Here is a 25438-nt window from a genome sequence, read left to right on the forward strand (position 1 = left end):
CCGGTATCAATGCTCAGACCTACCAAGTTAATTCCAAGTTCTGCCACATTTCAGATCATATTAGCAGTTAGCAATCCCTTCAATCCTACCCACTACCCCTTGGCTACCTCCCACTAATGCCGCTCAGGAAGGATAAGGATCCTCATGGGAACACACCTCTCCTTTGCCTGTCTCCAGACACTCCCCTCTCCTATATAAAATTGGCCAGGCACAGTGGCTCACAACTGTTATCTCAACACTTTGGAAGGCCTAGGTGGGAGGATCCCGTGAGCCCAGGAGTTAAGAGGCCAGCCTGGACAACACAGTGAACCCCCCCTATCTCTACAAAAAATTTTAAAAATTAGCCAGGTGTAGTGGCATGCACCTGTGGTCCCAGCTACTTGGGAGGCTGGGGCAGGAGGATCGACTGAGCCAGGGAGGTCAAACCTGCAATGAGCTATGATCCTGGAACTGCAATCCAGCCTGGGCCACAGAGTGAGATCCTATCTCAGAAATCAAAAACAAAGCTGGGCACGGTGTTTCATGCCTGTAATCTCAGCATTTTGGGAGGCTGAGGTGGGTGGATCACCTGAGGTCAGGAGTTCAAGAACAGCCCTGGCCAACATGGTGAAACCCTGTCTCTACTAAAAATACAAAAAAATTAGCCAGGCATGGTGGCGGGTGCCTGTAATCCCAGCTACTCAGGAAGCTGAGGCAGGAGAATCACTTGAACCAGGGAGGCAGAGCTTGCAGTGAGCCAAAATTATGCCACTGCACTCCAGCCTGGGAGACAGAACAAGACTCCATCTCCAAAACAAAAAGTCAAAAACAAAAACAAAAAACTCCACAGTTCCCTCTTCCCCACGGTTCCTGTTCTACCCACATGCATGCATTATTTAAAACATTTGAGGCTGGGCGCGGTGGCTCACGCTTGTAATCCCAGCACTTTGGGAGGCCGAGGCGGGCGGATCACGAGGTCAGGAGATCGAGACCACGGTGAAACCCCATCTCTACTAAAAATACAAAAAATTAGCCGGGCGTGGTGGCGGGCGCCTGTAGTCCCAGCTACTCGGAGAGGCTGAGGCAGGAGAATGGCGTGAACCCGGGAGGCGGAACTTGCAGTGAGCCGAGATCGCGCCACTGCACTCCAGCCTGGGCGACAGAGCGAGACTCCGTCTCAAAAAAAAAAAAAAAAAAAAAAAAAAAATTTGAGCACCTGCTGTGCCATGCAGTGTGCTCAAGCTATTATAAAATGATGAATATAACTGACATGATGAAGGTATACGCCAGTCCCAGTTTAGAAAACCTTTCTTTGGAACAAGTGTGAGCTTCTCTAAGTCCTTGTTATCAAAATCCCTTCCTGGACCAGTATCATCATCCCATTGTCAGAATCTACATTCTAAAAAGATTGCTAGACGATTCAAATTCCCTTTAAAGTTGAGAAGCACTGTCCTAAATGACTCATTTTAGACAATACATCTGAGGAACCAAGTTTCAAATCCAGTGGGATTTTTGCACCTGACCAGTGAGAGGCATGTCCCTGGACCATGTTCAGATAGGAAAAGTGAATACATTTGGCATTAGCACCATATAAAGACGCACAACAGCAGTTGGGAGTTCTCTCTAGTTGATGTTTATTAGTCTGCATAGTGACTTATGTTCCAAACACTGGGGATCCCCTCAGCCCCACCTATCTTACATAAGAATGCAAGTTAACTTGTTTCAATACCTGTTATAAAAAAACAAATACCCCTTTTAAAAAATCTGATTCAACATATTTTTTATTTCACTTTTTTCCATTTCTTTATAAAACAGTCATCTCACTAGCAGCTCTCTCCCCTAGAGTAGGGGAAGGGGGTGAAGGAGGTTGGACACCTCCAAAGGAGAAAAAGGGTAGCGGGGAAGGGCCCAAGGTTACCTCCTGAGGTTCTTCTGGGCCTGTTTCAACAATGTGTCAAAGTCAAGAGAATCAAATTTGCTCTTTACAGGTGCTGGGTCAAAGTCTTCCCGGTTGGAGTCTATAAAGGTAAAGACAAACTTCAAGGTCTCTGACCACACTTCCCAACCACAGGGTCTGCAAACAGCTAGCCATCTCCCATCCCAAAAACGGATGGAGTGAAAATTGCTCTAATTTTAAGTCAAAGAGACAGGCGAGTCCCCAGTCCCCATTTCTCCTCTCATCCCACCCCTTGGGTTTTTTTTTTTTTTTTTTGAGAGTCTCGTTCTGTCGCCCAGGCTGGAGTGCAGTGTTGTGATGTCAGCTCACTGCAACCTCCGCCTCCCGGGTTCAAGCAATTCTCCTGCCTCAGCCTCCCGAGTAGCTGGGATTACAGGTGCGTGCCACCACCTCCAGCTAATTTTTTCTATTTTTGGTAGAGACGGGGTTTCATCATGTTGGCCAGGCTGGTCTTGAACTCCTGACCTCATGATTTGCCCGCCTCGGCCTCCCAAAGTGCTGAGATTACAGGCGTGAGCCACCGTGCCCAGCCCCCTTGGGTTCTTTGTATGTCAAACTAAGATAAGTCTGCCTAGCCCCACTCACAAAGGGTTAGGAACCCTTCTGGGGAGGGGATGAAGTATTCCAAAGCTTTAGGCCCTCCCTCCACTCACCAAGATCAGAATAGCTCCTCTTGCAGAACTGCCTTCGGCCCCCAAAGCAGAGATCAAAGGGCTGCTCATCTGCCTGCCGCAGCTTGTGGCCACTCTCAATGGCTGCAAATGCCTCCTCAGCATAGCGATAAGTGACGAAGCCGTAGTTGTCCCTGGTAGGAGGAGGGTGAGGCAGGGGCTGGAGTGGCTATATGGGCCCATGCCATGGAGGAGACACAGCACCCCAAGGTACAGAGGTGGTTCTTCTCATTCCCAGTGGCCAACCCTTTGACTGCAGAAATGAAGGTGCCCCATATTGCTCAGCACACCAGAGCAAGGAGGCAAGACAAAGAAACATCAAGGTAGATGAATGGGATAGAAAGAACATCCTGAGCCTGGGGCCCAAGCTTACCCCTGGACACGGAAGTGGATGGTGCACTCCTCAATCTCTCCAAAAACGGAGAACCTCTGTTTCAGCTCTGATCGAGTCATGCGGCCAGGTATCTTTCCAATGAAGACCACCCTTCTTTCTTCCTATGTTTGGAAATGAAAAAAAATCAACACACCATTAGCCAGGGCTACAGTTGCAGGCAGCTCTCTGAGCTCAAGGCTCAGGGGGTAAGCCCCCTCCTCCCATGATCTGTTCCTCTACTCACTATTGCACGCTCCTTTTGCAGCACTCTTTGCCTTTGGTAATGGTCATGTGAACGATAAGAGCTGTACCTGACAAGAGACGGTGTCATCAGCCCCCCAAACATAAGACAATTCAAGACTCAACTGTTAGGGACCTGCATCCCAGGTGCATGGCGCTCCCTGAACACATGCTCACCGCCGCCTCCTGTCACTTCTTCGGCGGGGGGATGGGGAGCGTGAGCGGCTTCGAGAACTGGATGATGAGGATGAGGAAGACGAAGAGGAAGATGATGACGAAGAAGAGGAAGAGCATCTTCGAGAACGTCCAGAGGAACTACAGCTGGACCTGAAGGATAAGAGGGCATGCAGGAATGCTGGGAGTGGTTCAGGTATACTCTGCTTATCTCACCCAGGCCCCAGTCCTGTCTTTCTTTTAGGAAGCTCAGGACCAAAGATGAAGCAGAGTAGAAGAGGTCTAGAAAAACAATTTTCCTTCAGAGATGAACAAACTGAGGCCCTTCATGGAACTTTAGGTGCACCTGGAATGTTGTGGAGTGTTTTGGAAGAGATCACATTTATTTTCAATTGTGCACTTAAAAATTGAAAAATATTTAACAAATCAGAAAAAGGAAGAAATATAAATGGAGACTCAGGGAGAGGGCTGAGCCCTAGGTCTCACACCCAGCTATCTGTGGTGCTGGGGCCAAGCCTGGGTCTTTTGGGTTACTATTGCTCCCCTACCAGGTCTCACTGAAATACTGTGACCATGAGAGAGGTAACTACTAGACTTGTAGTATGGGCCAGTTCTGAAGATATACATCATCTCCAAAACCCAAGAATTCTTCATTAAGTGGGAAAACTTGGTTACTGGGAAAAAAAAGATACTGCCAGGAAATAGATGAGGCCATAGTGACACCCAAAGGAACTGCCCCAGACACCTTCTTCAGCAGATGATTAAGGGAAGAACTATTTTCTATTAACAAGTAACCCACTACCTCACATAGCACCCAGAATACCAAAAATGAAGGCTGATACAGTATGTGAAAAAAATCAATATGGTCAAAATCAAACCCTAAAAGTCTCCCCAAGGCAGGTCTCAAGGAAGCAGGAGACCTCACTGACACCCCAAGCTCCAACAGGGGACAGAAGCAATCGTCTCACAGCTTGCCTCCTTCAACAATCCAGGAAAAGGGAAAACACAAAAGCCAAAGACAGAAATAGAAGCCTTAGCACCTGAAAGTACCAAAGTCAACGGGTAAAAGCTTTCAAAGTAAACCACAGAAGTACGTGAACTTCCTAAATGGAGAGGACCTACAGGGCCATCAAAGCTCACCTTCGCCACCTCTTGTGTGGGGGGGAGAGGGACCTGGACCGAGATCGGGATGAGGAAGACGACGATGAGGATGAGGAGGAAGATGCTTCGCTGGTCCGGTTGGACCCAGAGCTGACAGAACGGCTGTTGCGGCCTCGGCGGCCCTGCCAACCCTGGCTTGAGGGGCTGGCTGACCTGCAGGCTTTTCGGTAACAGCGCATTGACCGCTGCTTGGCTGAGGGTTCAGGGGGAGTCCTAGTGTTCATGTCATTCCGGCAGGGTGAGGCCTCAGGGGACAGCAAGCTGGATGGGGCAAGGCAGGGCGCTGAGGGATCTGCCTGCTCACTGCTAGTCCTGTGATCAAGTGGCTCCCGGGAGGCAGCTATGCATGGGGGCGGAGGGGCAGCTGGGCCCAAGGACAAGACAGGTTTGATGGTGATGTCCTGATGGCGCTTGACATTCCATCGGGAGCCCACCTCTGGAATGACTAGGGCAGGCATCTTTTTTGGGGGAGTCCTGCTCCGGACACAATAGTCATGGTCCCCAGAGCCCACATGGACTCGACTAGGGCCGTGGACCCCTTCTTGGAGGCGAACTGCAGCTGGATGTTTGGCCTCCGTAACTCCTTCAGGCTTCAGGGTTCCCTCCTGGGCGGTGGACTTAGGAGATTTGGCTTTGGCCAGCAGTGAGACAGCAGCCAGGGGCTTCCATAACTGGTGGGGAGGGGTAGCTGGAGGGGTGAGCCCTGTGGTGGGGAGGGAGGATGGAGATAGCAGGATGAGATCCGATTCTATGCTTCCAAATACTGTGTATACAGCCTCCAGAGACCCCCACCTCATCTCACAAAGTACACCAAGCAAGGTAAGCAGCCCAACTTCTCCCACTGCTTCAACTGCTCCTTCCCCATGTTCCCCAACTTGGGGACCAGCAAGAGAAATCCAGCCAGCTAGGGTCTTCCTGAAGCCCTCATCCTCTCACTACCCAAACCTAGTAGCCAGGTCCTAGAGTCTAAGCTCTCCATTCTCAGATCCGCCCCCTCCACCCAGTACTGCCTGACTTCTGGGCTGCATCTTGCCTGGACTCATGCAGTCATCTTCTATCATCTCCCCACTTCCAGCCTCAGAGTCCACCTGTCTTCTACATTCCTGCTAGATGGAGCACCCAAAAACCAATCTGGCAAAGTTTCTTCAATGCACAGGATAAAGTCCAAAGAGCTTAATATGGCATTCGAGGTCCCTATAATCTGACCTTCTATGTACCACTCCAGTTTTCTCTCTCGCTTTACCTCTGCCCACTGCCCTGATCAGCTACTACACTCCAGCCAAACCAAGCCTCTCACAATTCCCCAAAACATACCCAGTTGGTTTTGTTTCTTCAGTTCATTCAAGCTGCTCCGTCTTCCTAGAATGCCCTGTCCCCTAAATCTACCACCTGATAGAGTTTCTCAAGCCTCAGCTTAGGGGATTAGTTTCTATATAAACCTTCCCTGACTGTCCCTCTTCACATCTCACTGTAATCCATAGATTTTTTTTTTTTTTTTTTTTTTAAGACGGAGTCTTGCTCTGTCGCCTAGGCTGGAGGGCTGTGGTGCAATCTCAGCTCACTGCAAGCTCAACCTCCCAGGTTCATGCCATTCTCCTGCCTCAGCCTCCCAAGTAGCTGGGACTACAGGTGCCCGCCATCACGCCCGGCTAATTTTTTTGCATTTTTAGTAGAGATGGGGTTTCACCGTGTTAGCCAGGATGGTCTCGATCTCCTGACCTCGTGATCCGCCCGCCTCGGCCTCCCAAAGTGCTGGGATTACAGGCGCGGGCCACCGCGCCCGGCCTTTTTTTTTTTTTTTGAGATAGAGTCTTGCTCTGTCCCCCAGGCTGGAGTGCAGTGGCACGATCTCAGCTCACTGCAACCTCCACCTCCTGGATTTAAGCAATTCTCCTGCCTCAGCCTCCCAAGTAGCTGGGACTACAGGCGTGTACCACCACACCCAACTAATTTTTGTATTTTTTTAGTAAAGATAGGGTTTCACTGTGTTGGCCAGGCTGGTCTCGAACTCCTGACCTCAAGTGATCTGCCCGCCTCAGCCTCCCACAAGTGCTGGGATTACAGGCGCGAGCCACTGCGCCTGGCCCATAGGCTGTAACATAGCACCTGATACTCAACATGCTCATTCGTTTACACGTCTGCCCCCTAGACTGTGAGTATCTCAAGGCTGGAGATCAGATCTCTATATCCTTAATGCCTACACACAGTTGATTTGGAGTAGGCTCAGCAAATATTGCTGCATAGACTAATCACAGGCAGAATTCCCCACCCTGAACCCACCTGCCACGTTGGCCAGTTCTGGGGCTTGTAACCGGTCTAGGGGCCTCTTCTCCTGGGGAATGTCAACGCCGCTGGCGGGGGGGGAAAAGGGAAAGCCTGATTCATTGCCTCCTCAATATCTTATACATTTGCCTTTCTCAGACATCAATGGTAGGGGGTGGGTGCAGAGAAGAAAGGGATGCACAAACTGCCTCCATCATCATCTTCTTGCACAAAAGGGTCTTATTGACTGAACTACAGATTGGGTCTCAACTGAGCCCTGCCCAATTCCAAGAGGCAGGCTGGCCATGACCTTGAATACCCCCCACCTCCTTCACATCGAGTCTCACCTGCCCAGCTCACACCAACCTGAAATCAATGTGGAGGGGAACATGCTTGGCAGAACAGGATGGAGGACCATGAACATGAAAAATGAGTCCTAGCCATTAGCATCTTCCTTCACTTTAAGTTACACCATTACCAGCACTGAGCAAACTTGAAGTGTTATTAAATGAAGGAAAGAAATCCCCAAAGGCATGACTTGCCAGGAGATAAAAGGCACCTCCGGGACATTTGGAACCCAACTGGAATCAGCTGGAGGGCAGTGAACATGCCCTGTTCTCACCTCACCACCCAAGACACTGCCCAGTAGTGATAGGCAGAGTAAGGGGTGGGGAAACAGGGAAAGACTCTAGAGCTGACTACAACGTCCCTACAAACAGAGGCATCCAGTTGACGGTCCTGGAGTGTCAGCCGGCTGCTGACCAACAGCTGTAGGGTAACTCACTCACGTCTCCATACTTACCCTGAGTTTCCTACAGCCAAGCTGTCAGCAGGAGCCGGAGGAGGACACTCCTTTTTGGCTGCAAAGAAACCATACTAGTTAAAAGCCCAACCAGATGTTCTAGACTGAGGCGGCACAGAAGGGCTTGCTTTGAGACCCAAAGGAGGAAAATCCACTTTGCCTACATATTCCCTGTTGTGATCTCCCCAAAGAGATCCAGTCTCCTCCAGTGGATGCCCAAGTACTATTTTTAATCATGTCTTTTTTTTGCTCAGAAACACCCACATTCCTCCACTGAATTTGAGATAAAGTCCAAATGTATAAGCCTAGCATTCAAAGTGATCTATGATCGGCCTAACTAGCTTCCTGGCCTCACAGCCTACTCTCGTTCTACAAATCACATTTTCTATTTTGCCTTGTTACCAACTCAGGAATCATTTCTGTAGATTCTTCTCCCCAGTTAGACCATAAGCTCCTTGAGAACAGGATACAGTGTCCTCCATAGCACCTACATCCATGCCTTATACTGAGAAAGCCAGCTATTCATTGCCTTTCAAATGTGCCATATGCCATTCTTCCTATACCTACCCTCTGCCTTTAGTTGCCACACATATTCTGTGAATTCCTGTCTTTCAATGCCCAGCCTGAAAGCTACTTCCCTCTAGAAAAATGTCCCTAAACAACCCCAACCTGCCTGGATTCCCTTTTTTTTTTTTTTTTTTTTTTTTGAGACAGAGTCTCACCTTGTGGCCCAGGCTAGAGTGCAATAGCATGATCTCAGCTCACTGCAATCTCTGCCTGCTGGGTTCAAGCAATTCTCCTGCCTCAGCCTCCCTAGTAGCTGGGATTACAGGTGCCCGCAACCTTGCCCAGCTAATTTTTGTATTTTTAGTAGATACAGGGTTTCACCATGTTGGCCAGGCTGGTCTCAAACTCCTGACCTCATGATCCACCCGCCTCAGCTTCCCAAAGTGCTGAGATTACAGTCATGAGCCACCACGCCTGGCCTGGATTCCCAGTCTACTCTTTTTAATACCTTTCTTACTGTATCACTGCCGTCCCTGGCTTGGATTACCGTCACAGTTCAATCTTGTCTCCCTCTTCCAATTAGGGGTCTGCTCTAGTGGCTAAGGCTGTCCCCTCTCACCCTAGTTTAAGCAACCACAGGGCTGGGCCCAAAAGAAGTATCACCAAAAAAAGAGTTGGAGCAAAACTACCCATGTTCCCTCACCTTCTGATTTCTCAAACTGCTCCAGCAGACTGGACAGGTCCGATGCCTCAATTCCTGTGGAGGCACACAACACAGGATTGAAAACGAGCCCCTATCAACTGAGTACACAGGTCCCAGGAAGCCCCCAAATCATCTCACTTCTCCCTTTCCACTCCCCCTGCCCTCTGTACTAAGTGAACCAAGGTAGCAGCACAAAGCATGAAGGATTCAAACCAACACAGAGCTCTGCCTCTGAAGAACCCTCCACAGCCAGGCACAATGGCACACACCTGTGCCTATAAATCCCAGCTATCTGAAAGGCTGAGGTGGGAGGACCACTTGAGCCCAGGAGTTCAAGTACAGCCTGGGCAACACAGTGAGACCTCATCTCTTAAAAATAAAAACAGGCCAGGGGCGGTGGCTCACACCTGTAATCCCAGCACTTGGGGAGGCTGAGGCGGGCGGATCACGAGGTCAGGAGAGATTGAGACCAACCTGGACAACATGGTGAAACCTCATCTCTACTAAAAATACAAAAAGCCGGGCATGGGTGTGAGCACCTGTAATCCCAGCTACTGGGGAGGCTGAGGCAGGAGAATCGCTTGAACTCGGGAGGTGGAGGTTGCGGTGAGCCAAGATCATGCCACTGCACTCCAGCCTGGGCGACAGAGGGAGACTCCATCTTAAAAAAAAATAAATAAATAAAAAAAGTCATGTCGCAGCAGCTTACGCCTGTAATCTCAGCACTTTGGGAGGCTGAGGCAGGTGGATCACGAGATCAGGAGATCAAGACCAACCTGGCCAACATGGTGAAACCTCGTCTCTACTAAAAACACAAAAATTAGCCGGACGTGGTGGCAGGCACCTGTAGTCCCAGCTACTTGGGAGGCTGAGGCATGAGAATTGCTTGAACCCGGGAGGCAGTGAGCCGAGATTGCGCCACTGCACTCCAGCCTGGAGACAGAGCAAGACTCTGTCTCAAAATAAAAACAAAAAAACTCCTCCAAAGAAATCCAACAAAGGCCAGCCTCATCAGGGTGGCTTATCCTATTCTACAGAGAAGAGTCCCCCAGCCAACTTGGGGACTATGTGGGGGAACTGTGTGGCACTCACCAATCTCACTGATGAAAGCCTGCACCACATCTTCAGAACCCTGAGTACGTGGGGTAGGCAGGAAGGACAGCTTCCTTAGACGGGCTGGGTGGACAGCAGGCAGCTTGGGGACAGTGCTCTGCCTTGGTGTCGGAACAGCCTTGGTAGCAGGCAAGGGGGGCTTGTCCCTGGGCCTGGTCTCTTGGGTCTCAGGCTTTAGCCTCTCTGATGCAGGTTCCTCAACAGTCACACCTTCAGCAGACACACATGCTGGAGCCTTCATCTGGGGACTTTGCACCAGGGCAGACACCTTGTGTTTCGGATGGGGAGATGCAGGCACTGGCTTGACCTCCACCTTGGTAGGCTCTGTCTGAGGAGCTCCATGGCCAGGTAGCCCAAGACTGAGGGGAGGAGCCATCGACACGGGAAGTACATTTTCAGGAGGGCCAGCTGGAGTGCCCCTAGACTCCATCTTGGGTTGGGGAACAGCTCTCCCAGTGGAGGCTGGAGGCAAAGGAGGTGGGGGAACAGTAGACCAGAATGGAGCATGTTGAGGCCCTGGGCCCCATCCCAAGGGCCCATAGGTACAGGTGGAACTGTAAGGTGAGACTGGGGCAGGAGGGGGTGCCCAAGGCACATTGCAAGTGGGAGGCACAGCACAGGCACCAGGAGTACCAGACACTAGGGGCACTGTTGGTGGGGGGGGCAGGCAAGGATAGCCAGAAGGGGACACATGAGGATAACAAGGCCAGGGTGGCACGGGGGCATAGTGAGTAAACGGATCAGGTAGTACTGGCCCCATAGACAATGGAAGACTAGGAGGCTGCAAGGGAGGTGGGGGCAGACTGGGGGGCATGCCCAGCCTACCTGCAGGGAAAGGCAGGGCAGTAGACATCGCAGGAGGTGTGGGCACAACAGGGGACACAGACTGCACAGGAGGGAAAGATCTCGCCAACAGTGGCATCTCCTGGGATGGCACCTGCTCAGTGGGAGCTGAGGCCACAGGTTTGCTTACAGGTGGCTCAGGACTAGGAGAAGCAGGGCTGGGACCTACAGGCACAAGGCAAATCTCAGGGGGCGCTTCAGGGCTTCTCTGCAGAGCTGTCTTCTTGGCTGGGGCTGGTGGGATGACAAGACAAGGGATGTCTGCCAGCCCTGTGGGAGCCTCTGGAAGGCTAGGCCACTTCCCAGTTGGGGGCTGGGGACTTCTCTCTTCTGTTTCTGCTTGGCGTTGCTGCCTTCGTCGCCGGTACTCAGACAAGCTGAGAGGGCGAGGTCTGGCTTCATGGGTTGTAGCACTGGTACCACTTTCAATTTTCAGAGAATCCACAACCTCTTTGACTTCAGGGATGATGGTCTTTGGTGGGTCCAAGGACTCTGACTCTATGAGGAGCTGGGGTGCTGAACCCCCCAGGGCTGATGACACTGCACCACGTCTGGGATCAGTTGGTCTGGACTTAACTAGCACTGGGTCAACTGGAGTCAGGTCATTAGGAACAGGGTCAACTAGTGCTAGATCAACTGGTGCTGGGCCAGACTGGTGGCAAGCATCAACTGGTGGCAAGTTATCTGAGATGGGAACCACTGCAGGGTCAACTGCTGCTGAGTCAGCCATGACTGGGTTGATCAGCACTGGCTCAGCCGGGAGAGGTTCAACCAGTTCTGAGCTGGTTGAAGCAAGGTCAACCAACCCAGGGTCAACAGGTACAGGGCCAGCTAGAACAGGGCCAACTGCAGTAGGATCAGCTTCAACAGAGTCAACTGGCATGGGGCTGGCTTGGGCAGAGTTGACCAATGAGAGATGGGTTGGTATAGGATTGGCTTGGATAGTGTCAGCGAGCTTGGGGTAGAGGTCTAGAGGGCCTTCTTTAGCAGGACTACATTGTCCAGCACTTCTCTCCAAGTTCTTACGGCTAGGATTCTCCAAGGCAGCTGCCCAGGCCCGAGCCCAAGCCCGGGGCTTCCCCTTACCCTGGAGAGGCCCAGACTCTCTTTGAAGTTCTTCCTGAGGCTGTTTCTGCACGTTGTCTACCTGAGAGGTCACTTCTGTACCTACGGTAGACTGCCCGCGAGAAGATGACCTCAGCCTCCTGGCATAGCCTTCCACACAGGCTGCTGGCTGCTCCTTACTCTTCTTCTTCCTGCCCTTTCGAGCTCTCTGGGCACCTGGTGCTGCACTGGCAGGTGGGTTCTCAGGCTCCTTGGGCACCACCGGCTCCAGGACCTCCCTGGGCTTCAATAAGCAGGCTGAGTCCAGCTTCTCCTCTGAGTTCAATGACAACCCCTCTTTCTCAGAGCACAGGGTTCCCTTGGGCACAGCAGCCTCCGTCTCTGACTCCAGTGTAGGCATGAGCAGCTGCAAGGCAGAACTAGTCTCTAGCGAGTCATCCAGGAGCACAGGCCGGGGTCCAGGAGAGACCTGTCGCACCACAACTGGGATCTCCAGGTCATCGCCAGCTGTGGCTGCCTGCCCCACAATCTCCAGCACTACACAGCCCTCAGGCAGTGTCAAATCATCTGGCTGCTCCCGAAGCTCATCCTCAAGTGATGCCAGTTGGGTGAGGTTGGGCAGGCAGTATGGGTGCATGGCCCGCACCAGCTCACTCAGGGAGGAGATGCTCTCATCACCAGCTGCTGGCACTGCCATCTCTGCTGCTGTTGCTTTATCTTCCTCCTCAGGGCAGGCCAAATGCATGGGGAAGTCCGGGATACTGCTCACACAGTTGTCAAGCTCCCCAGCAAAAATCTGGCCACTGAAGCTGGCCACCTCCTCCTCTTCTTCTCCATCACTGCGCTGCTGGGGAGGTGGGGATTGGCCCCAGCGTGGTCTTGATCTTGGGGGTCTCCAGCTAGGAAGCTTGGGGGAAGAGGTCTCTAAGAAAGAGGGTGAGGAGAAGTCCCAAGAGGGATCTGGAAGAGACATTTCAACCTGCAGGAGAGAAGAGAGGTCTCAGGAGGAGTTTTCTTTGGGAAAGTATTTTCCAGACCTGTCCCCACACACTCCTCCCACCTGGGAGTTTCTGAAGCCCCCAAGGTCAGGCTTACCCCACTCCCTCTACTGCTGCCTGTACTGGGCCCCAGTGGGTCAACTGGGGTGATGAGGTCACGTTCTGGCGGTGTCCGAGAGAGAGTAAGCAGCTTGTGCAGCTAAGAGGGAAAGAAAGACCTGAGATCAGTCTATGCTTCAGAGCTATATGAGTAGGTCCACAGGCATGGGTCTAAACTTTGTACCAATCCCCTTCCCCTGGTCCCACACTCACAGAGGAGCCCTCCCGGGGTGACACAAGCAGCTCCGAATCAGGAATGCTGTCAAATGGAGAAAGGTTCTCAGAATCTGCATTGTCCAAGATCTCCGTCAGAGCCGTGAGCAGCGACACTTCATTCTGGTCCTCCAGAGATAACCTGCTCTGCTCCAGAAAAACAACCAGAAGGTCCTACCAACATCCCTAATGACCTACTATGCTACTAAGGACTGGATATCAAGAGAATCAGTCTCCCAGGTTCAACTCAGCTAATGGGGCAGTGAGAGGGATCTGAATACCAGAAGGCATGGATTCCAATCTCAGCTACCATCCACCAGCTCTCTGGTGTCAACAGAGACCTGTCAGACTTGACTCAAGCTTGGGTTTCACACATTCCCCTACCCTCAAATAAGATGTGGGATGCTCAGCAGACAACCATCGGCTAGGCTAGAAATGAGCTGAAAAACAGAGATCAGAACCCTCTGGACATGTAGTTCAGGGGCCCAGACAGTGGGAAAGGCCTTGGACTATAGTCTAAGCTAGGAAAGGAATTCTTACATGGGACATAATCTGGCAGCCTGCAGTCTAATTCCCACTTAGAGACAAAAATACACTTGAAGGGTTCAGGTTGGGCACCCAGGAAGAAGCTAAGGTCCTGGGAGAGCAGAGCCATGCCAAGAATTTGAGCTAGAACCTCCCATGTAAACCTCCTGCTTGAAGATTTCAGAGTCCGGCCCCAGCTCACCTCTCCAAGGCTCCCGAAATCCTCGATGAGGGAGATAAGGGAGGCATCCATGTAGCTCTGCATGGTCCCCAGCAGTGTCTCATCCTGCAGCATTAGCTCCTCCATTTCCAGGTCCTTGTCCCTCAGAGATGGGCCCAGCCGAGAGAGACTGACAAAGCCAGAATCACCCCCGTCCTCATGCAGCAGCACCTGGAGCAGAGAAGAAGGTGAGAAGGGTATGAGCTCTCTAGCAGCAGCTGATTGATATGCTCCATAAATCAGGTGCCCTCCACTGCTGGGCCCAAACTCAGCAGCAGCAACACTGTCGCCAAACTTCTGGGCTAGCAGAGCAGAGAGAAGCACAACCTATGAGCAAAAGCCCCAACCAGGATGGCAGTTTTCAAGGACCTTCTGGGGCAGAAAAATGTTTGGGCTCCAACCAGAAACAGCTAGAGTCACAGGAGATTAAAACCCGGGAGTGAAAACATCAGGAAAATCAAGATTGTTCAGAATCATCTACTGGCAGCAGTGAAGATAACAGTCTGAGGGGCACACCAAAGCAAAAGAGGTCAGCAAGGAGACAGCTTCAGCTCCAACAACCTCACCTACCTCAAATCCCATTTAGGTCTCTGCTCTCTGCTTAGTGCAAATCCTACCTTCTTCAAGAAGACACCCCAGCTTCCCCAGCCCACGGTGATCTCTCCTCATAACTCTAAAATCATAGACTTTTCTGCAGCATTAACTTTTCTGGCAATCACACCCCACCCCCTACCCCCAGCCCCATGACACTCATGGGTTCGGTCTCCTGGGTTCAAGCGATTCTCCTGCCTCAGCCTCTGGAACAGCTGGGATTATAGGCGCCCACCACCACGCCTGGTTAATTTTTGTATTTTTAGTAGAGACAGGGTTTCACCATATTGGCCAGGCTGGTCTCAAACTCCAAACCTCAAGTGATCCGCCTGACTCGGCCTCTGAAAGTGCTGTGATTACAGGCGTGAGCCACCACGCCCGGCCGACACTTATTTTGAAGGCCCAACAGTGAGACACTCAACCTCTCAATGGTAATTCCAAGGGAAGGGCCTCTTCTCCACTCCTACCAGGTGAGCAAGTGAAGAGAAAGCTTGATTCCCTAGATGGAAAGGCCCCGCCCCACACTCCTCTAAGAACTAGCAGCATTTACGGCCTCTTGTGTCAGGCATCAAGCAGCCCGCCCAGACCTGTCAAGAGTGTGGGTGTGGGCAGGGCCAGAAGGGACCAGAATGGTAGTGGTGAGGCCAGAGCCATGGGGATCTCCACTACAGTAATCCCCCCTTATCCTAGAGGGATATGTTCCAAGATCCCCAGTAGATACCTGAAACCAGATACTACCAATATATACCAATGATGAAGTTTAACTTATAAATTAGGCACAATAAGAAATTAATAATAAAATAGAATAATTAAAACAATATACTATAATAAAACTTATGCGAATGTGGTCTCTCTGGCTCTCAGAATATCTCACTTTACTGTACTCACGTATTTTTAGACCCCAGTTGACGGCAGGTTAACAGAAACTGTGGATAAGGGGAAACTACCGCATAGGAAACATGAAGTAAAAAGGCCTGAGAACCGGATCACATACAGACAGGCCAGACCTTCCCTTTCCCCTTCTGCAACAAAGTGAAATTCTGCACCACTTTCAAAAGAAAAAAGCAACAGGTGTCTTCCACACTCCCACCCCCCACACTCCGCCAATACATACCCTCCTAACAGAGCTGAGTACCAACGCCCAGGAAAAGGAAAGGCTGGTTAAGGACACATTAGGAGGCCAGGCCCAGAGAATAAGCGAAACGTGGTAGGTTTTAGGCACTAACTCCTCCCAAGCCTTCACAATCCTATAATTACAAACCAGCAGCTGAATAGCACCTGGCTCTGCAAACACTCCAGGGTGAGCCAAGAGGCTGCAACTCCACTTGCTCTGCCACCACCTACCTACCAGAGCCCCAGCCACTAGGCTGGAATCTCAAGACAATGCCCAGCTCTCTATGAACCACTTATCTTCACCTCCATCAAGTGTCCAGTCAGAGACACACCCTCACACCTGACCTCACCCATCACTCAATTCCCAAATAGCACAGCTCCCAAAGTACCAAGATCATCCGAGTGCTAAGCCCAGGCTGAAAGTGAGCCAGCCATCAGCATCTCTAACTTCAAAAACCTCCCAACTAGCTTTCCCCCACCAAACCTTCTCCCTCCAGGGTTCAAAAACAGCCAGAAACTTTTTAAATGCATATCTGATCACTGCCTGAGACCCTCCCTAAATCCCTTCAATGGCATTTTACTGCTCTTAGCATTAGATTGAAACTCTTTAATATAGCTTACAGGCCAGGCATGGTGGCTCACGCCTATAATCCCAGCACTTTGGGAGGCTGAGATGGGTGGATCACTTGAGGTCAGGAGTTCAAGACCAGCCTGACCAATATGGTGAAACCCTGTCTTTACTAAAAATACAAAAATTAGCCAGGTATGGTGGTGCATGCCTGTAATCCCAGCTACTCAGGAGGCTGAGGCAGGAGAATAGCATGAACCCAGGAGATGGAGGTTGCAGTGAGCCAAGATCACACCACTGCACTCCAACCTGGGTGACAAAGCAAGACTCCATCTCAAAAAACAAAAACAAAAAAACAAAACAAACAAACAAAAATATGTGTATATATATAAATATATAGCTTACAAAAGTCCTGTCTTCTCCACCAGACTTCTGCTCCAGCATGTCCTCTCCCACTACTCTGTAGTACAGGTCTTGGTTTCTCCAATAAGCCATGCTCTCTTCCTCCTTGAGGCCTTCACTATTCCCTGATTAAAGGTTTTCCACAGTCTTAACATCTCAGCTTTAAATGTCCCCTCCCAGACTCTGCAAAGTAGATCACTACTGCCAATTACATAATCCCAAATATCCTGCACTTTCGTCCCATTATTATTTATCATCGGTCTATGCTGACTAAAACATAGATCCTGAGCGATAAAGACCATGTTTGTGTGGTTTACCAGTGTACCCCCTGTGCCTAAACATAATGGTATTTCAATAACTGGTTGACTGACCAGCTCACATATACCCATCTTTGGTTTTGGGGGGAAGGGAATGACAATCTCCCCATGAGATCCTCTCCAATCCCAAATTACCACTTAACTATTATAGCTGGATCTTGGATCCTTCCTGACTCTCCCTGTGCTATTTGGGAATTCAGTGATGGGTGAGGTCAGGTGTGAGGGTGTGTCTCTGACTGGACACCTGATGGAGGTGAAGATGAATGGTTCATAGAGAGCTGGGCATTGCCTTGAGATTACGGCCTAGTCCCTGGAGCCCTGGTAGGTAGGCAGCACCAGCCCCAAAAGATGTGACCTCTGAGAAAGTAGGGGAGAAGGGATCAGCGCTCCCAAATTCTTGCCCCAGAAACCATTCTCCCCTGGGCAAGGGCCTGGATTGGTCTGCCGGACCTGACATTACCAGGCAGCCTGCAGCCCAACTTCCACCTAGTAACACGCAAAAAATGCTGTCAAGGACTCAGCTTAATTGTTTAAGAGAGGTAACAGTTCAAACTAATTCCTGCCCCTTCCACCCTGGGTGGAAACTTTTAAGATGCCCTCCATCGTAGAGTAGAACAATAACACTTTTTGAAGGCCAAGAAAAAAAATCTAACAGAATTCCCCCTCATCCAGTACATGTTCAACTGTTGAACAACATGTTGAACAGTTCTCAAACCGCCTCCAACTTTTCCCATCCCCAGCAAAAAATCTAAAGGCCATAAGTACGGACCACCCCAGTTTCTGCGTGTCAGATTACAGGAGCATGCCTTCCCAAAAGAGATACTGGAGGGAAAAGTGAGGAGAGAAGAGGATTCCCTTTCCCTTTCTTAACCTTGTCCCAGGTATATGTTGACACTCCCCATGCCCCTTGAATCACTATTAAGGCAAGACTGCAAGGCAACCAAAACGCCAATGCCCGTGACTCACAACCCACCCCAAGCCGGTCAGACAGAAGTGCCACAAACTCACTCCTCCATAACCCTTCAGCCTCAGCCCTCTACCCTCCCCATCACACTCAGCCATCCGCAGGGAACAAACTCCCGGAACATCTGGAGAGTCCTTCACCATCCGCAGTGGAGAGACGTTGCGGACCCAAGCAGCAGGGAAAAAAAAAAACCTCCAAGGCTCTGAACAAAGTTAACTCTAGCAGCCCTTACCTTCCTTCCCGGCCCGGGCCTCCAGCCCCGGCAGGAGATGGCGGGACCGGTGGAGACACACCCAGTTCGCGTCAGCCAGGCTCCAAGGCCGATACTAGATGCCCGACAGCCTGGGACGGGAGCCACGTGGACGTTCCTTCCCCGCCCCCACGTGGACCCGCGGCCTGCGCCCCCCTCCACCAGGAGCCCGACCCACGTGGATGCCGGGGCCGCCTAGAGGGGGAGGGGAGGAGACAAGTTCTCCCGGGAAAATTGCTCCCCCCACCCCACGTGGCTCCGAAAAGGGAACTGCGGCGCCAGGCTCGGGGAGCCTCACTGGGCATCCTTACAGGGAGGTCTCAGCCTTCGACCCCAAGTCCGAACCCCTGACCCCCAACCGCGGGTTATGTTTCCGACACCCCACTCTGCCCCTCCAGCGTCCCCCAAGAATGGCCGTAGAGACGCTGCCTCTGTCCGCCTACCCCCAGCAAACGGCCTAGGGTCCACTTGGTCCGGCCCGGCTCCCGCGGCCACCCCGCATCGACTCTCAGGCGCTTCCTCCCTTTCCTGTGGCGTCCACGTGTCACCACCCGGCACACACTGCTTTGCTGCCTGCCGCGGGCCGCCAGCCAGCCTCTCACCTGCTCGCCGCCGCTCACAGCGCCCAAAGTCCCATACGGCGCTTGGCTTCGACTCCCCCAACCGCTGCCGCGGGCTCCCCCGCCAGGGTCCGGACCGGGGCCCCCACTCGGGGGCGGCGCGACTCCGTCTCTCCGTCCCCGGCGCGCCGCCATCTTGGCCCCTGAACACCCAGCGCTGCTCTGATCACCGGCGCCGCCTCGCCCAGCCGATTGTGGGAAGGGAACTACAACTCCCGAATGACACTGCAAGACTACGAATCCCAGAGAGCCGTGCGGCGAGACCCACTTGCACCCTGGAAGAAGGCCTTGGCCTCGCGCGAAGATTCCTGGGACTAGTAGTCGCTTTAAGTGGGGACCGTTTGGCGCTAGCTCCAGGCATCCTGTAGGGCTTAGTTTCGCGTTACACTGGGTTACCGATTTAGGGAGCGCTTAGCAGTAAGGGGGAAAGTTAACATTTGCGTATTTTATTGTCGTTAACTTGTCCAACTGTTGGAACGTCCTCTTTGACGTTCTACCTGCTGTACGTTCCTTTCACGTTAGTCCAAGTGGGGCCAACTGGGCCTATATATGTTTTGAAACACCACCCCCTAGTGGGCACTTGCGCTCCAAGCGCTAATCCTCACCTAATCCCATACTGCGGCAATACTGCAAATTTAATCGGAAAATGTCGCATTCTCCGCCCTCTCTGCTACTACTCAGAAACTTACGTTGCCTTCTCTATCAAATTTGTTTCTTGCTGCTCCAGGTCTCCTTGCTGTTCCCTAAAGACAGCAGGTGTTCTCCTGCCTATGTGTCGACCTGGAATACTTGAACCTCAAAACATTTCATGCCTTATTTAGTCTAGGAAAGGCTTTGGTTGTCCTAGCAAAGAGGGATCCCGCTCTGTGTTTCTACGGTCCATCACTGTCTCTACTCTTCATTCATTTGCCACTTAAAAGCTACTTCATATTGTTTTTCTATTTTTAAATAACTTTATTACAAAGCACAAAAATTATTTCAAAAAGTACAAAACTGTTTAGAGGAAAAAAATGTACTAGGCCTGCAAATTACAGTTCTACTGCCCAGATTTAAACCCCTTGTTACTTTTAGTGTGTATTCATTAACACTTTTTTCTATGAATGGAAAAATATATAGGGGCACAAATTGGTGATTTGCTTTTTTTATGTAACAATATGTTAATCCATTCACTAGCTAAATATTTACTAAGCCTTTAGCACCAGTTCTATTTTATGAATGTATTGTTATTTAAATTATATTTAAGTTGTTTCTGGCCGTGGCTCGGTGGCTCACACCTGTAGTCCCAGCACTTTGGGAGGCCGAGGTGGGCGGATCACTTGAACTAAGGAGTTGAGACCAGCCTGGACAACATGGCAAAACCCCGCCTCTACCAAAAATTAAAAAATTAGCTGGATGTGGTGGCACACATCTGTGGTCCCAGCTACTCAGGAGGCCAAGGCAGGAGGATTGCTTGAACCCAGGAGGTGGAGGTTGTAGTGAGCCAAGATCATGCCACAGCACTCCAACTTGGGTGACAGAGTGAGACTTCTTCTCAAAAATAAATAATATTTAAGTTGTTTACAGTTTCTCACTATTACATATTGTTATGATGAACACCCTTGCATATGTCATGTACATGTATCTTTGCACTTTTGTGCAATCTTTCTGTGGAATAGTTTCCATGAAATTCAAGTGCTGAGTTAAACAATGCATGTATTTAGGCTGGGCGCGGTGGCTCACGCTTGTAATCCCAGCACTTTGGGAGGCCGAGGCGGGCGGATCACGAGGTCAGGAGATCGAGACCACAGTGAAACCCGTCTCTACTAAAAATACAAAAAAATTAGCCAGGCGTGGTGGCGGGCGCCTGTAGTCCTAGAGCTACTTGGAGAGGCTGAGGCAGGAGAATGGCATGAACCCGGGAGGCGGAGCTTGCAGTGAGCCGAGATTGCGCCACTGCACTCCAGCCTGGGCGACAGAGCGAGACTCTGTCTAAAAAAAAAAAAAAAAAAAAAAAAAAATGCATGTATTTGAAATACAGTAGAAAATTTCTCTTTGGAAACATTGCATCACTATACATCCCCACAAATGTTCATGAAAAGAGAGGACCTTTTCTGGACCTTCTCTTAGATGTTGTTTCTTTTTTTTTTTCTTCTTTTTTTTTGTTAGACAATAGGGTTTTACTCTGTCACCCAGGGCTGGAGCGTGGACTGTGGTGAGCAAGAGTGCCGTGGCAGATCATAGCATAGCTCACTGTGATCTCTCAAGCTCAAAGGATCCACCTGCCTCAGCCTCCAGAGTAGCTGGGTACTACAGGTACACACTGCCATGCCCAGCTAATTTTTTTTTTTTTTTTTTTTTTTGAGATGGAGTGTTGCTCTGTCGCCAGGCTGGAGTGCAGTAGCGCGATCTTGGCTCACTGCAACCTCCACCTCCTGGGTTCAAGTGATTCTCCTGCCTCAGCCTCCTGAGTAGCTGGGACTACAGGTGCCCACCACCACACCCAGCTAATTTTTCTTTTGTATTTTTAGTAGAGACGGGGTTTCACCATGTTGGCCAGGATGGTCTCGATCTCTTGACCTCGTGATTTGCCTGCCTCGGCCTCCCAAAGTGCTGGGATTACAGGGGTGACCTACCACGCCTGGCCATGCCCAGCTAATTTTTTGGGTGGGTCTGGGGGGGTCTCACATCTTGCCCAGGCTGTTCTCCAAATCTTAGCCTCAGAAGATCCTCCTGCCTTGGCCCCCCAATGTGTTGGGATTACAGGTGTCAGCCAGTGTGCCTGGCTGTTTAGTTGTTTCTTTTGTTTTGTTTTGTTTTTTGTGTGTGAGATGGAGTTTCACTCTTGTCACCCAGGCTGGAGTGCAATGGCGAATCTCGGCTCACCGCAACTTCCACCTCCCAGGTTCAAGTGATTCTTGTGTCTCAGCCTCCCGAGTAGCTAGGGTTATAGGCTTGTGCCACCACGCCCGGCTAATTTTGTATTTTTAGTAGAGAGGGGGTTTCTCCATGTTGGTCTGGCTGGTCTCAGACTCCTGACCTCAGGTGATCCGCCTGCCTCAGCCTCCCAAAGTCCTGGGATTACAGGCATGAGCCACTGCGCCCAGCCCTGTTTAGTTGTTTCTTTTTTTTTTGAGACGGAGTCTTGCTCTGTCACCCAGGCTGGAGTGCAGTGGCGCGATCTCCGCTCACTGCAAGCTCCGCCTCCCGGATTCATGCCATTCTCCTGCCTCAGCCTCCCCAGCAGCTGGGACTACAGGCTCCTGCCACCACGCCCGGCTCATTTTTTTGTATATTTAGTAGAGATGGGGTTTCAGCATGTTAGCCAGGATGGTCTCAATTTCCTGACCTCGTGATCTGCCCGTCTCGGCCTCCCAAAGTGCTGGGATTACAGGCGTGAGCCACCGCACCCGGCCTAGTTGTTTCTTAATTAGTTGCTTCAGGTGAATCAATTTTGTCTTCCCAAAAAGGCTTTAAAAGCCACTAATTTGGAAACCGTGTCTTGTTCAGTTTTCTCTATAAAATAGTCATATGAGGAGCAACAATAAAGTTTGAAATAAAGTTGCCTATGAGCAGCCAGCAAGGTTAATACAGATGGCACAGTTTTTCCTGTGTGGAAGGTGCATACTCTAAAACATGCTCTAAGGCTGGGCACAGTGGCTCACACCTGTAATTCCAAAACTTTGGGAGGCCGAGGCAGGCGGATCACCAAGGTCAGGAGTTCAAGACGAGCCTGGCCAACATGGCAAAACCCTGTCTCTACTAAAAATACAAAAATTAGCCGAGTGTGGTGGCGCCTACCTGTAATCCCAGCTACTCATGAGGCTGAGGCAGGGAGAATCGCTTGAACCTGGGAGGCAGAGGTTGCAGTGAGCCAAGATCACGCTACTGCACTCCAGCCTGGGCGACGGGGCGAGACTCCGTCTCAAAATAAATAAATAAATAAAAATTAAAAAAAAAAAATGCTACTGGTTTGTGGTGATAAGGCTTTGAGAAGAAGACTAATAAAAGAAAGCAGAACGTTTTGCCACTTTTTTGCTTTATTCAGCATCTGAAAAAACAATCTATGCATCTAAGTCTGGTGTCTCCATAAAATCTACTCAAAAAAGGTAATATATCTCTGGGTCTTCAGTGCCACCTGAACAGGGGTGTTGTGACTACTAGTCCTTAAGTGCATTCCTAATGACCATGAAGGAAAACCTTAGAGCCATAGGCCACCAAAAATTGGGAACCTCCAATCGTTTCTCCTTTTCTGACTCTATGCTTGCCAAAGACTCATCTGATTACAGTAACTGACTTATAATTTTCTGTGGAGGTCGGGCATGGTGGTGCACGCCTGTAATCTCAGCACTTTGGGAGCCCCAGGCATGTGGATCGCTTGAGGTCAAGAGTTCAAGACGAGCCTGACCAACATGGCAAAACCTCCTCTTTACTAAAAATACAAAAATTAGCTGGTCATGGTGGCGTGTACCTATAGTCCCAGCTACTCGGGAGGCTAAGGCAGGAGAATCACTTGAACCCCAGAGGCGGAGGTTGCAGTGAGCCAAGATTGTGCAACTGCACTCCAGCCTGGATAACACAGTGAAACTCTGTCTCAAAATAATAATAATAATAGGGCCAGGCACAGTGGCTTACACCTGTAATCCCAGCACTTTGGGAGGCTGAGGCAGGTGGGTCACCTGAGGTCAGGAGTTCGAGACTAGCCAGACCACATGGAGAAACACCCTCTCTACTAAAAATACAAAATTAGCTGGATGTGGTGGCACATGCCTGTAATCCCAGCTACTTGGGAGGCTAAGGCAGGAGAATCACTTGAACTCAGGAGGCGGAGGTTGCAGTGAACCAAGATCGTGCCATTGCACTCCAGCCTGGGCAACAAGAGTCAAACTCTGTCTCAAAAATAATAATACTAATTTTCTATGGGAAGAAAGTGTATTGATCAAGTGAGACAAAAATCTCCAGTTCATGTGACGTATATTTCTATGTGAATTAAACCAGCATAATCGCTTATTTGTTGAGTGCCTTCCATATGCCAGGCACTACAGCAATGACAAAATGGACCAAAAACAAACAAAACAAAAAACTCTCCTTAACAGAATGGAGCTTATATTCTCCTCGGGAAACAATCTTCATGTGAACAAAGAATTAAAACAAGTTCAGAGAGCCATACATGCTGTCAGAAAATAATGGGATGGAAAGTGTAAAAGATAAGAGGGAATAATTTTACATTGTGTAGCCTCTGCGGAGGAAACATTTGAAGACCTGCTCAAAAGGAAGACCTACCTAGGCATTCAAAGAATATTCTGTGGTAAAAGAATCAGCCAAGCCAATATGGTGAAACTCTTGTCTCTACTAAAAATACAAAAATTTGGCTGGGTGCGGTGGCTCATGCCTGTAATCCCAGCACTTTGGGAGGCCGAGGCGAGCGGATCACGAGGTCAGGAGATCGAGACCATGGTGAAACCCCGTCTCTACTAAAAATACAAAAAAAATTAGCCGGGCGTGGTGGCAGGCGCCTGTAGTCCCAGCTACTGGGAGAGGCTGAGCCAGGAGAATGGAGTGAACCCGGGAGGCGGAGCTTGCAGTGAGCCAAGATTGCACCACTGCACTCCAGCCTGGGTGACAGAGCGAGCCTCCGTCTCAAAAAAAAAAAATTCCCCAGGTGTGGTGGTGCACGCCTGCAGTCCCAGCTACTTGGGAGGCTGAGGCACAAAAATTGCCTCAACCTGGGAGGCAGAGACTGCAGTGAGCCCAGATTGTGCCACTGCACTCCAGCCTGCGCAATTGAGCCAGACTCTCTCTCTCAAAAAAAAAAAAAAAAAAAAAAAGAGAATCAGCCAGGGAATTGACTCTGAAATGGAACAAATTTGTTGTGTTCAAAAGAAAGACCAATTTAGCTAAGAAGTTCCAGAAAAGGGAGGAAGTCATACCAAGATAAGGTTTCCTGTTAACCTGATTTGTGTGAATCGGTGTCCTGAAACTGATGAACTCTGATACACTGCCTAAATTGCATTTCCAGACTTGCAAAGACCTGGTATGTTCAGAAACCCTCAATCTCTAGGTGGATAGTGTCAGGAAAAAAAGAGTGAGAGAGACAGAGAGAGAGAGAGAGAGAGAGAGAGAGAAACCCTCAAGATGGCTCCCAATAATCAGCCTCCTGTTATTCACACTCATCTGTGGGTTTCCTCCCAGACTGTACCAGGATTGTGACCAATAGCACACGGCAGAAGTGCCTCCCAGATGATATGCCACTTCTAAGATTAGGTTATAAAAAGACTGCAGCTGGCCAGGCACGGTGGCTCACGCCTGTAATCCCAGCACTTTGGGAGGCTGAGGTGGGTGGATCACGAGGTCAGGAGATCGAGACCATCCTGGCTAACACTGTGAAACCCTGTCTCTACCAAAAATACAAAAAATTAGCCCGGCGTGGTGGTGGGCGCCTGTAGTGCCAGCTACTCGGGAGGCTAAGGCAGGAGAATGGCAGGTGAACCCAGGAGGCAGAGCTTGCAGTGAGCCAACATTGCACCACTGCACTCCAGCCTGGGCGACAGAGCGAGACTCTGTCTCTTAAAAACAAAAAAAGACTGCAGCTGTGGGCTTAGGGGCTCCTATTTTATATCTCTCTCTTGCTCTCTTTTTCTCCCTCTTTTGGATTTATTGCTCTGGGGAAATCAAAGTGCCACGTTATAAGCAGTACTATGGAGAGGCCCACATGGCAAAAAAATGGAAGCT

At 50.4% G+C, this 25438-nt stretch overlaps 1 protein-coding gene across 2 annotated transcripts; it reads right to left on the bottom strand.

Annotated features, from left to right (window-relative positions):
- Positions 1–1589: 1589 nt before the first annotated feature.
- PPRC1 (PPARG related coactivator 1) lies at positions 1590–18942 on the bottom strand. Of its 2 annotated transcripts, XM_030807933.1 has the most exons (14): positions 18713–18942; positions 13888–14076; positions 13161–13307; positions 12946–13047; positions 9922–12829; positions 8830–8883; positions 7620–7677; positions 6836–6906; positions 4535–5258; positions 3398–3547; positions 3225–3291; positions 2981–3102; positions 2590–2741; positions 1597–1997 (listed from the first exon to the last, which is right to left on the bottom strand). In XM_030807933.1, the coding sequence occupies exons 1-14, from the start codon at positions 18863–18865 to the stop codon at positions 1894–1896; spliced, it is 5001 nt and encodes a 1666-aa protein (XP_030663793.1). In that variant the 5' UTR covers positions 18866–18942; the 3' UTR covers positions 1597–1893. The 2 variants fall into 2 exon arrangements, with proteins under 2 accessions (XP_030663796.1, XP_030663793.1); XM_030807936.1 differs by lacking the exons at positions 4535–5258; positions 6836–6906 and having other exon boundaries at positions 1590–1997; positions 18713–18934.
- Between the last annotated feature and the right edge of the window lie 6496 nt (positions 18943–25438).

This window comes from Nomascus leucogenys, chromosome 3 (genome assembly GCF_006542625.1).
Source record: "Nomascus leucogenys isolate Asia chromosome 3, Asia_NLE_v1, whole genome shotgun sequence".
Lineage (NCBI taxonomy): Eukaryota > Metazoa > Chordata > Mammalia > Primates > Hylobatidae > Nomascus > Nomascus leucogenys.

Coding starts and splice junctions, on each gene's coding strand:
- PPRC1 (XM_030807933.1), bottom strand. CDS start 18,865: ATGGCGGCGCGCCGGGGACGGAGAGACGGAGTCGCGCCGCCCCCGAGT. Junction 7,678..8,829: donor GCAGTTTGAGAAATCAGAAG/GTGAGGGAACAT, acceptor GTTTCTTTGCAG/CCAAAAAGGAGTGTCCTCCT. Junction 5,259..6,835: donor AGAACTGGCCAACGTGGCAG/GTGGGTTCAGGG, acceptor TCCCCACCACAG/GGCTCACCCCTCCAGCTACC.